We start from the raw sequence: 12,573 nt of genomic DNA on the forward strand, positions 1-12,573 counted from the left end.
ATAATAAGAAGAAGAAGTTATTAATACAAGAAATAAAAACATACGCTTTACTACATTACAAGATGAAATATACTATGTTTTACTTGTCTCTTAATTTATCCTAACTTTAAGTACACTATATTTTACTCATTTTTTTAGTTTATTCATAACTTTAATAACATAAGAAATCTCTTATTAAATAATGACTCTCTTTCTTTTTTTTCTCTCGGTAAATAATAGCTCTAAGGGTTTGGCTACATTAAATTTAGCTTTGCTCAGACTTATTTACATCTAAAAAAATCCTTCATATATTGAACTAAACTCTTTTAATAAAAAATTATTAAGTTTACTTATGAATATATAAATGCTGAATAGATATATCATAAAAGTGGTAGTGATTCGATCGTATCAAAAATTTCAAACATGAGATGGGCATACTCAAATGTCCACAGGCATAAATAGTTAATTAAATGTGTTAGGTAAAAAGCATTAAAAAAATTCACGGTGTTAAATTTCCAATATCCAATAGTCATACAGGCATAATATTAATAGAAATAAAATAAATATATAATAGAAATAAAATGATATTTCATGTTTTGTTAAAAAAAAAAATTAAAAAAAAGGTAAAAACAAAAGAAAAACCGAGAAAGAGAGAGAGAAAGAGCGTGTAAGAAAAGAACAGAAAAAGAGGCAGAAGTGGTCGTGTCGGCTTCGACCAAACATTGACGATATATTCATTCACATATTTTTATTGCAATTCATATTTTAATAAAAATATTCATTTACTTCCATCTCATTCGATCTGCTCGATCCACAGCCCTAATTCAGCTCGCAGGTACCCTCTTGCTTTTCCTTTCCTATGCTTCAGATTTAGTTTCTTTTTAAAATTTTCTAGTTCCTGCTTGGGTGCTGAGAAAATGAAAGAAAATGATGGATTTTTAGTGAAACCTTGTGCTATTATTAATTTATTCGATTGCCCATTACATGTTTTTGCGTTTTGAGTGTAGATATGTTGTTAATTAGTGTAAGCAAGTCCTGGTTTTCACTCAACCGAAAAGTTTTTCTTTCTTTTTTTTTTTCGGTTTTTATTATTAGATCCTAAATAATTTCTTGCTTTGTTCATCTCATGTGTCTGTGTTACTTTTAGTGAATTATTTTTGTAAAATCACGATCTGGGTTTTACCCCCTTTTTTTGCATTGAAAGTTGTGTACTTCTTTTGTTTTTTAGTATCCTATATTTTGATTATATTTATCAACTTTTTTCATGAAAATTTGCTGTTTTTATGCTAGAAAGTGATGAAAAGTTTCATTTCTGTCACCTTTTTTTTTTTTCAGAGGTGCATAGTTATTTCCCTGACAAATTGGCGTTAAAGGTTTAAAAGCCAGCTTTTTTTGGCTCATTAAAGGCTTAAAGCAGGGCTAGACTGACACATTAAAGAGAGTAACTAGAGCCGTTGGTTAGATAAATCTGAACAACCTGTGACAATAACAAGTCATAGAAGTAAATGCAGCATTTTAAGGCAATTTTAGTTGATGGTTTTTGTTGCTGAGAATCTTGTAGTGGGTTTGTTTTCAGTGCATAGTCCCTTTTAACTTGGTGCTTTTGTTTGTAGGTTGATCAAGTGACTCTTTAAGGGTTTGTTGTGCTTCTGTTATGGCATTTGCGGCTGCGGCAGCGCCTTTGAATCATGCCTCTGGAGGTCCCCGTACAGGTTTGCTTCAATATTTGCGATTTATTGATGATTCATTAGTGTCAAATGATGTACTGTTCATTGGCGTCTTTTTGTATTGGTTGTATTAATTTCAAATTAGAGATGGAATCTGACTGAGGCAAACGGGTTACAGGGTTAATGTTTGTTTGCACCTGATGTAGTCTATGACTTGCACCATGGCTTATGTAACTACAATTCTTCTGCAGTTTCTTAATTGTTGCAGTTAATTGTGTTTGGTTTTTCTCAAGAGCAGTTCTTTGATTCTGAGAGCATGCTTTTATCATAATCTTTTCAATATAGAAGCTAGAAGATTCTTTTGGGTACTCAGCACACAGTATCAGATGATTCGCATTTGTTTTTCTTAGATATGATAGTTATTATTATTCTTTTTGAACTTTTGAATCCTAACCGGACCAATATTGTGTGACAGTGCACTTTAACTCTTATGAATTTAGGGTTTTGAACTTTTGCTTTGATTTTGATCTGTACCCAATTTCAAGGTGGCTGGTAAATGAACGAATTATAAAATCCTTGATAATAAGGTATATTTTGTTGGGGACTGGGATGGTAATTTTGTCTTCATGTCATCACAGTGTGTTGTATTTTATGATCTCATTGATATGTTTGGGCGGTTTGTGTTTTGCTCACTTTCTTCCTGTCCCAGCTTTAATTGTCTGCTTACTTTGTCCTTTGTGTTCACTTTATAGGGGGATCCAATGATGCACTGTACAGGGAATTATGGCATGCCTGTGCCGGACCTCTTGTAACCCTTCCTCGTGAAGGGGAGCGAGTTTATTACTTTCCGCAAGGTCACATGGAACAGGTTTGTTGACCTTTAACTGGAATCTGTCTCTGTTTTAGTGTTCTTTTAGTTTATATGAGTTTACTATTATAGAATGACAAATATGACTACCCTATTTAAAATTGCCAAACACAAAAAATGGAAAAAAAAGAAAAGAAAAGAAAATGACCAAAGTGTAGAAAACACTCAAATTTTTTAACAGAAGAATATAATGTGAGCTTATGCATTCCCCTGTTTGAGAGTTAGCAATTTATGTTCCTCAGACATGACTTGCTTTATTTCATTGGTCTGGAAAATATCGATCTATCACCATTTGCAGGTTAATAAATTTTTTCTTTCAATGTCGTAGGGACAATAAGGTTTCAATCATATTATAACTATTGCTATTTTTGAAATTTTCAGCTTGAAGCATCGATGCATCAGGGGTTGGAGCAGCAAATGCCTTCATTTAATCTGCCATCTAAAATTCTGTGTAAAGTGGTCAATGTTCAGCGACGGGTGAGTTATCTCATGATCGTTCTATTATTTTTTGGGGAGCATGTCAATGTTCTTAAGCTCTGTTAAAAAGTTGTTTCCATTTCTAAGTCCTTACTTCAGTTGCTCTTTTTACTTTGACCGTAGGCTGAACCTGAAACGGATGAAGTTTATGCACAAATAACTCTGTTGCCTGAACCTGATGTGAGCTTTCTTCCTTTTGCTCTAATCTTTTAATTAGCTGATTTAGAAACTACTAAATTTGTTAGCTTGTTATAGTTGCTTGCAATTCTTACGGTTTTCTTTCTTTCATGTCTGTCTGTGTTAATTTCACCAGCAAAGCGAGGTTACCAGCCCAGATCCCCCCATCCCAGAGCCTGAAAAGTGCACCGTTCATTCATTCTGTAAGACATTAACTGCATCTGATACGAGCACCCATGGTGGGTTCTCCGTTCTTCGTAGGCATGCAGATGATTGTCTCCCCCCATTGGTTAGCTTCAACCGTGAATCCATCATTTTTGTGTCAGATACTACAGGATGATATGTTGTATTTATAACTTGCTTGACCTGCCTGTCTCCCTTGATCATTTCAGGATATGTCCCAGCAGCCACCTTGGCAGGAACTAGTTGCAACTGATCTGCACGGGAATGAATGGCATTTTCGGCACATTTTCCGAGGTTTGGCTTCAACTTCTCTGACTGGATATAACACTTTGTTGCTTAAGTTGAAGCAGAAACATTGCTGCAACATGCTTATTTTTAAAGTTTGCCAGGTTCATGTATTTTGTTAAATATTGTATCCAATGTATTATAAATTACACATGGTTTCTGGAAATTTGAGGATTTTGATACAAAGTCAAGGTTTCCTATCACAGGTCAACCAAGGCGTCACTTGCTCACCACTGGGTGGAGTGTGTTTGTTAGTTCCAAGAAATTGGTAGCAGGCGATGCATTCATATTTCTGAGGCAAGTACTCGTATATCTAATACGAAACGAAGTATGTTTTGTTTCGTTGCTTTATTTCCTATATTTATCGTGTTCGCTATTGATAACTGTTTCAGAGGGGAAAATGAGGAGCTGCGTGTTGGGGTAAGGAGGCACATGAGACAGCAGACAAATATGCCATCTTCAGTTATATCTAGTCATAGTATGCATCTTGGCGTACTTGCAACTGCTTCTCATGCCATCGCAACTGGAACACTCTTTTCAATCTTCTACAAACCAAGGTATTTTCCTTTGTGCAATTTGAAGTTTGAAAAGTGAAACATTTCCAATTTCTGAATTGAGAGATAGAGTAAAACTTAGGACTAAATGCCCAAAGCTCAATGTAAAGACATGAAAAAAGTTTTTACAAGATGTTGTGTTACAAACATTGAAATTTGCCAGAACTTCTATAGTTTGGGCTTTTTTAAAAAAAAAATCCCTCTATGTTCTATCATGCTATGTATTTTTCGAATTATCATTATTAATATTTCTCAATAAAATATTTTTGACATAAAATATAATTATGTGCCAGAACTAGCCGGTCTGAGTTCATTGTAAGTGTTAACAAGTATCTTGAAGCTAAAAGACACAAGCTTTCTGTTGGGATGAGGTTCAAGATGACATTTGAGGGTGAGGAAGTTCCTGAACGAAGGTAACCTTCCTTTCTAATTTATTTTTGTGGAAGAGGAAGTTAAACAACTTTTATTAACCAATTTTATCATTGTTCCACAGGTTCAGTGGTACTATAGTTGGAGTTGGGGATTGTAGAAGTTCAGTGTGGCAAGATTCAGAGTGGAGATCCTTAAAGGTTAGCAAGTTCTTTTCCTATAAACCAAGTTAGTTTTGAATTCATTCAAAGAATTTACTAAGGTGGCCATTCCAATATTCCACTCAGTTTTATCCACACTTTTATACTGATCAAATTAAATAGTGGCTTTTAAAATTACTAATGTTTGAGAAGATTAGGTGTTTGTTTCCTTTGTAACCGGTCAAATATTTCTGTGTTCTGAATTTTGGCGGGGGAAACTCTGTGTGGCCTGGTTGACTTTATCATGTTTCAATTTTATGTTAGGTTCAATGGGATGAACCTTCATCAATCTTGCGACCAGAAAGGGTATCATCGTGGGAATTGGAGCCACTTGTTGCAACTACAACTACTACAAATGCTCAACCAGCACAAAGGAACAAACGGTCACGACCACCTGTTTTACCATCGCCAGCTGCAGATATCTCTGTCCTGGGTATTATAGCTTTATATATGATGCATCTTGTTCTTATTCTTCTTTACTTCTGTTGCTAATCTTGTCTTTCTGCATTAGGTATGTGGAAATCTCACGTTGAATCTTCAGCTTTCTCATACTGTGACTCACCGCAAGGACGCGACCTCTATCCATCACCTAAGTTTTCCACTGCCACGAAGGGCAACCATTTTGGTTTGAGTGGAAATAAGTCACTGGCTGCTGTTTCCAGCAACTCAATGTACTGGCCCAACCGTGCAGAAAATGTAACAGAATCATTTGCTCCAGTTGTGAACAAGGAATGCAGTGAAAAGAGACAGGGCAATGGGAACACCTGCAGGCTATTTGGCATTCAGCTCGTTGACAACTCGAATGTAGAAGAAGCTTCACCTGCTTTTACCATGTCTGGAGCAATGGGGGATGATCGAGCAATTCCATGTTTAGATGCAGACTCTGACCAGCATTCTGAACCATCAAATATTAATCGATCTGACGTTCCTTCTGTAAGTTGTGATGCAGAGAAATCGTGCCTGAGATCTCCTCAGGAGTCTCAAAGCAGGCAGATTCGAAGTTGCACAAAGGTAATATGGTTGCTTTCTGTTTTAACTTTCCTTTCTTAACAAGCTAGCATGCATTAGATAAGATCTCAGAAAGGGCTTTATTTTCCTTTTGAAATTTTAGTTTTTGTCTGCCTGTCAGGCATCCTCTCTGTCTATCTCTCCCTCTCTCTCTCTCTCTGTGCTCAACTTTTAAAATTTTTGCTAACCTGGGAAAATTAAATGAACTATAACTTAGTGGAAGTGCAGATATTTTTCTTTTGACCGTTTTCACACAACTTCCTATGTGTCCCTCCTACTCATAAGGCATGAGCGTCTTGGTGAACTTGTACTTTTGTAGTTTGTCTTGCTACATGCATTTTGCAACGTTTAATTGAGTATCTGTTTCCAGGTTCATATGCAAGGAATTGCAGTTGGGAGGGCTGTTGATTTGACACGATTTGACTGTTATGAAGACCTTCTCAAGAAACTGGAGGAGATGTTTGACATTGAGGGAGACCTGTGTGGATCAACCAAGAAGTGGCAAGTGGTCTACACTGATGATGAAGATGACATGATGATGGTTGGAGATGATCCATGGCAGTAAGTTTGTTTAATGCCTCTTCTTGATTGTCTGTGTTTTACAGTCTCTTCCAGTCTCTTTCTTGTGCTATAATTTCAGCCTAATACGACTACTAAATATCAGTAAGATTTGAAAAGATGTATTGCTCATTGTGCAGTATAATTGAAAATTAATAGATTGTCTAATTCACATGCTTTCTCTCTCTCTGTGGTGCTATATATTGAGTTTTTTTTCATCATTTTGATTTTAAAACTATGAAGAATGGTAATGTGTATAAGAGATCATCAGCTGGGTTTTTTGAAGAATGAAGCATGAAATCATGGTTGTTGCACTGGTTGCTTTTTTGTGATACACCATGCAAAATAAGTGCAATTTTAAACTCAGGTTGGACTTAAGGTCATGAATGTGGTTTCCCCTTGGTCTCTTATCTTGCATTCTGATTTATGTCATGGCCAGTTTTGCTTTGAATTGAATTTAAACTTCCTTGAGAGTAGCATAAGAATTTAAAGTTCCTTGAAAGGAGGATAACACACTTAATTTTTTGGTAAAACCATTTGCATAAATGGGTGATGAAAGTTAAACATTTTGTAGTCGCACAGTAATTTGTTTACAGATTGCAAATGCAAACTCTTATATGCTACTAATTTTGTTGTTTAAATTTCTTGTATTTTACGGCAGTGAGTTCTGTAGCATGGTGAGGAAAATTTTCATCTACACAGCAGAAGAAGTAAAGAAGCTGTCGCCCAAGGTAAAACTTCCAGGTAACGAGGAGCTCAATGCAGGCAAGCCAGATGTTGAAGTGGTTGTCAACACTGATGATCGGTCATCTATTGTTGGACCTGGGTGCTGATATGCCTATGCAGTAAGAAATCAGCAGAGTATGGAGGTAATGGTAAGTTGACTGCCTTTAAGATTCGCCCTATAGTAGAATCATGAGGTTTAGAGAGAAGCAGCCTTTATAGTCGACATGCCATCCAAAGAGGGAACTTGCCTTAAAGCATAAGAGTTTGGGTGTTAGAAGTTTCTTATTTTGCTTTTGCCAAGGGAATCTAATAGATGCTTGCTTATTCAAAGTCCGGGTGAACGTGAAGTTTGTTGCGTCATATCTGGCGCCCAGCTTATGAGACAGAGAACTTGTTCCTTCTCATTTCTTGTTTCGTCTTTTTTTCTTTTTTTCCTAATATATCTTCTATACACAAGACACGGTGACATTTTCCCTTTGTATATAAGTATATATAGTCTTGCTCTCTCCTGTTTTGGCTCGCATGTATATGTACCCCTCTCTGACTCCTTCCCTGAAAGAATCTTTTCAGCTGAATTGATGAAAGATTTTCTTGGCCAAATTCTTTTAGCAGTATGGGTTGTCTTTGTATGAATGAATGAATGAATGACATCTTTAATTTCATTTTGATATTCATGTTTTCACTACTTTCATATACAGTCGTTAGTGTTGGAAATAAAAGTATCATATTGTATGTACATTTTTTAGATAATGATAATGAATGATTCCCTTATCTAGTGAATTTTGTATTTTACTGGCTTTTATTTGCTAATTGCAGGCATAAGTAATTGAGTGGAATTTGATTGTAAATGATGATTCGTAAGTATTGCCTTGTAAGAGAGAGATCTGTTTAAGGGTGTGTGTGGGATTGAGGTTAGGCAGCTGTAACTTAAAAGTTATAGCATTAAAGTGTTTGGTAAAAATTAGCTGCTATAACTTGTAAGATATGTTAATATGATTTTTCACTTGTATAATGAAAAATTTATTATATATGTAATAATTTAATCAAAATTATTATTTAAATTTTATATTTATTATATATTATTAATTTTTGTTTAATAGTTATAGTTTTTTTTTTGTTTTTCAAAGCAGCTGCAATTTAAAAGTTACAACGTCTTAATTTTAAACGGGACCTAAGTAAGGTTATCATCCTTTTCAAGTACTCTATAATTATGTTGAAATAACAAACGTTTATAAGAATTACAAGAATTATTGAAGCATAACATTTTATTTCATTAATTAAAGAAAATGATATTTTAACTATTTTTCCGTTAAATAAAAGTGGAAAACAAATGAGTTATTTATTCATCATTATTTTTAGGGTTAATTCCGTCCTGTCCCCAAATGTTTCAACATTTTTCACCGTGTCCCTAAATGTTTCAACAATACTCACTTCACACCCAAATTTATTATTTTGAATGTTTATTGTAACGGTCAAAGGGTAAATTTAGAAGTTCATGCACTAAATATTATTTGATGATGATAAATTAAATTTATTTAATAATTTAATTGATGAGATTATTATTAATTACCTTTAAATAAAATTTTTTAATGTAAATTTAATTATTAAATTAGTATTTTATCTCATTTTATTCTTCTTTAATTCAAGATAAGGGATATTTCGGATATTTACTTAAATTTTAAATAGTTCCGTTAAACATAACGGTAAAATTAACAGAATTGGATTTGGAGTGAGCATTGTCGAAATATTTGGGGGCTAAGTGGAAATAACCCTTATTTTAAAATCATTCTCGAATATGAATACAATCTACCGCCACAAACTTTTATAATGAGTAGCTCTGACTAGTGGGCATGCAACGGTTACAAAATTTGAAAAAGCATAAAGTAACGATCAATCAAAACTTGTCATTTTTAAAAAAATGTCATAAGACAACGCTCTTACTTGAAGAATTTTAAATCTATATGCAAGCACAATTAATTAAATTCATAACTTTGCATCTTCTTTCTTTTGCCGTCTCACTGCACTCACATCAAGTTCCAAAGACACCATGAAAATGATAAAAGCCATGAAGAAGCTCAAGTTCTGGTCAAGAAAGAAGAGAAAAAAGAAGCATAATTACGAGCCTTACACCTACTACCACCCCCCTGCTCCTGCTCCAACATACCATCAATATTATTGCTGCCCCAACAGCTCTGCACCTCAGCCCCAGCCTCAGCCCTCGGCACCGCCCTTGCCTCCGTGGCTCGACTACAATCAACCCCATGACCTTGCGTTTGCAAGTGCAGCCGAATCCCAGTACTCATCACATGAAATTGTCGTCGAAACAAGCTCTGTATTAAGTGCTCCAGCATTGCCTAGTGACAGTGGTAGTTCTTGCTCCTATCAGCAGTACATGGTTCCAAATCCTGTGTACGGATTGCCTGTTGTGAAAGCAACACGAAGCGAAAAATCTGCTGGGATTTTTGGGTGTGTTTTCGGATTTGGTGCTAATTTGATTCGCTGCTTCTGTCCTTGTTTTCGCATTCGAGAAGTTTAATCATCAATATGCTTGGTGCTATAATTTATGTATGAAAATAAAGAAAAATCAAGAATGTGTATGCTTGATTTGTATCGCTTTCTCCTTTTTTTTTTTCAACTATATATATTATATTCATTTTTTTAATCTCTATTCTCTTCCCAATTTTTTGTCCTCAAATTAATGTGTTAAATTTTAGATTTTCAATTTCAAGTTTTTAATATATGGGACGTGTAATGTAAAGTTCAAACAATATGGAGTGAATCACTCAAAAGGAGAAAAAACAAAGAAAAGCCCTTAAAAACCAGTAGAAAACTGAGAAAAAGCAAAATAATTAAAAGTTGGGATATCCATCGTACTTGAAGTCCCGTTAGGTAGAAATCCTCAAAACAAAGATTATAATCAGTTTTTTCATAGCAGTGAGAGAGGAAAGGATAGTTTATGAATATTTTTTCAAAAAAAATTCAAATATTAAAATAAAGTTCAAAATAAATAAAAGATGAAGAAGCCAGCCAAGGCTTGACTTTTGAGTAACTGAGGTAGGTAAAAATTTTCATAGTGGCATTAGGGTGGTTTCCCCTCTGGCAAATCCAAAAAGTCGAAATACTCTAAAGTCCTCACAGGGTCACGACTTTTTAATCGAAAACCCTTCTGCCTGGAAGCAGGTCTGTATGGATAAAGCTCAGAAAGATCAGCCCTGGAATAATAAGGAAATGAAGTTCCACACCTGAGAACAAATGAACAATGCAGTGAAAGGAGAAGGAAAAAAAGGAAAAATAAAATATGTGGCTAAGTAAGTAATCATTTTTACAGTAGTAATTTAGAATTATATATTCACAATAGGGTCACAAAGCAAGCGAGAATTTTCGATGGTCACAATAAGATAAAATAAACTATTAAATCAACATTCAAAAGTATATACTTGAATCAAATGAACCCTGAGATATCAGGCTCCTTGTCAACTAGAAAGTGACATTTTGAAGGAGAAACTTGAAGTGTGTGTGTGTGTGTGTATCTATATTTTCTTCCTTTATGATTATTGAATGTTCTTATACTGAATTTTCTTAACCTTACATGCTACACATCATAATCTATCTTAAATTAAACCTAATCGAAGCACACAAAATCAGCCTGCAATATTGTTAGCCCCATATTCAGAATAAGAACAACAAAACTGAAAGATAAATAAATCCAATAAATTAATTTGAGTACTGCAACATAAAACTAACCGGCATATAATTATGTTGCAACCGCGAAACTTTTCGACATAATACCCACAATTAGGACACCTCTTCCATTTCATTTCCACAGCTAATTTCTTCAACTTGATGTCATCATTCTCGTTCTCATTCAAGTTCTGAAAATCTTCACACTTCATATCTGTATGCCAAGGAACCTTACACTTGGCACAAAACATTCTGTTACAATGAGGACATGTTCATTCCTTTATAGCCATCCCTGATCCTCCATCATCAATCAAAAGGGCAGAGCAATCTTTGAAAGGGCAATAGAACTTATGATCCCCAGGAATCACAGCCTCACACAAAGCATTGCCCTATCTGTGAAACACTTGTTGCGGGAGTATATTGCGACAGTACTCGGGATCTAACACGCCTTGGCAGCCGGTTACCGGGCAGCCGATTGTTGTAATGCTTTCTTGCAACTTTGAGGCCACGTACTTAATTATGCAGTCGGTACAATATGAATGAGAGCAACCCTTGATTCTAAAGGACTCATTGGGCGACTTGGATTCCACGCAGATCTCACAAACAAAAGAAGGGTCGTTTTTATGGGAATCTGAAGGCTGCCCGTTTTCAGCCACTGAATGATTTGAAAAAGGGTTTCTTTCTTTTACCTAAAGGGGTGTTGTGAGGCAAAAGGTTGAGTACGTGCAAGTCGTCGTCGTCGTCGAAGTAGTCATCAAGATTAATGAAGATTTGAGAAGCTTTGATAGGGCCCCTCTGGTCATCAATGTGTTGCCCAACTGAAATCGCACTTCTCTTTCTTTTGCCCTTTTGCGAAGTTGATTTAATGAAGATTTCGTCTTCTTCTTCAAGGTCTAAAACCTCAATCTGGGCAATCTTCTGTGCCTTCATTTTTTTGGCCTCACTCTTACGGTGATCAAACCCTATATGTAGGTTTTGCGTGACACTGGGACGGGTTAAAGCATATATATTTATCCAAATGTATTGGCTTTGGGTCGATTTAAAATAGATTAGATGAGTATCCAAAATAAATATGGAGAGAGTGTAGATTGAGTTTAAGATCTGGATTTATATTCATATTCAATTATAAGTCTTTTAATTTTAATTTATTTTTAAAAGTTCTAGCCATCTATTGTTCACTATTTCTACAATCAAATTAAATTTAAACCTAACTGACTAAGGGTACGTGACTAACTGACTACATTACATGTTTGGCAAATTTTTCAGTTCACATTGTGGTATAACATAATACACTATAATGCGGATAATTCCACGATAAATAAATCTAAGGATGGGTTGGGATTGAGTAATACGACACTGTTTAAATTTTTTTTTTTTGCATTTCTTTAATTAAAATAATAATAAATAAATAACAATATATAATATTAAATAATCTTATAAACTCAAATAATCTTAAAATATTAATTTAATATACATATTAAAATAAAAATATTATTTATATAATACAGTCCATATTACATCAACTATAATATTGCATTACAACTTAACATAATATAATGAAAATATGCAGTACAACCTAATGCAATACAATACAATGTGTCATACGGATTCTAAAATCAAAATCAAACTTATAAGATAAAATATTCATCCCTTTTATATGAAATTTAAATTTTTAAATTTTATTTGAGTTTAATTATATTTTTTAGTTGCTATTAGGAGCTTAGCCTTATAGTCCCATCAGACTCATTTCTCCTTCTCAATATATATTTCCTATATATTTGAATGAAAGTTGTCTTTTCTCCCACTAGTTTGTCAGTGGAGCTGACTTCTCCTCCGCTAAC

At 34.5% G+C, this 12,573-nt stretch overlaps 2 protein-coding genes across 5 annotated transcripts; both read left to right on the forward strand.

Annotated features, from left to right (window-relative positions):
• Window positions 1–628: 628 nt before the first annotated feature.
• LOC18040560 (auxin response factor 1) lies at window positions 629–7,676 on the forward strand. Of its 4 annotated transcripts, none has more exons than XM_024183970.1 (16): window positions 629–814; window positions 1,315–1,499; window positions 1,593–1,691; window positions 2,399–2,514; window positions 2,896–2,991; window positions 3,115–3,171; window positions 3,305–3,457; window positions 3,561–3,645; window positions 3,843–3,933; window positions 4,029–4,193; window positions 4,484–4,603; window positions 4,684–4,759; window positions 5,024–5,192; window positions 5,271–5,770; window positions 6,138–6,328; window positions 6,987–7,676. In XM_024183970.1, exons 3-16 carry the CDS (start codon window positions 1,634–1,636, stop codon window positions 7,156–7,158), a joined length of 2,049 nt encoding a protein of 682 aa, XP_024039738.1. In that variant the 5' UTR covers window positions 629–814; window positions 1,315–1,499; window positions 1,593–1,633; the 3' UTR covers window positions 7,159–7,676. The 4 variants fall into 4 exon arrangements, with proteins under 4 accessions (XP_024039738.1, XP_024039739.1, XP_006431443.1 ...); XM_024183971.1 differs by having other exon boundaries at window positions 1,315–1,480; XM_006431380.2 differs by lacking the exon at window positions 1,315–1,499.
• Window positions 7,677–9,005: 1,329 nt separating this feature from the next.
• LOC18040561 lies at window positions 9,006–9,663 on the forward strand. Its single transcript, XM_006431381.2, has one exon. It carries the CDS (start codon window positions 9,099–9,101, stop codon window positions 9,585–9,587), a length of 489 nt encoding a protein of 162 aa, XP_006431444.1. The 5' UTR covers window positions 9,006–9,098; the 3' UTR covers window positions 9,588–9,663.
• The last annotated feature ends 2,910 nt before the right edge of the window (window positions 9,664–12,573 follow it).

The sequence above is a fragment of the Citrus clementina genome, unplaced genomic scaffold, assembly GCF_000493195.1.
Source record: "Citrus clementina cultivar Clemenules unplaced genomic scaffold, Citrus_clementina_v1.0 scaffold_5, whole genome shotgun sequence".
NCBI classification, from domain to species: Eukaryota; Viridiplantae; Streptophyta; class Magnoliopsida; order Sapindales; family Rutaceae; genus Citrus; species Citrus x clementina.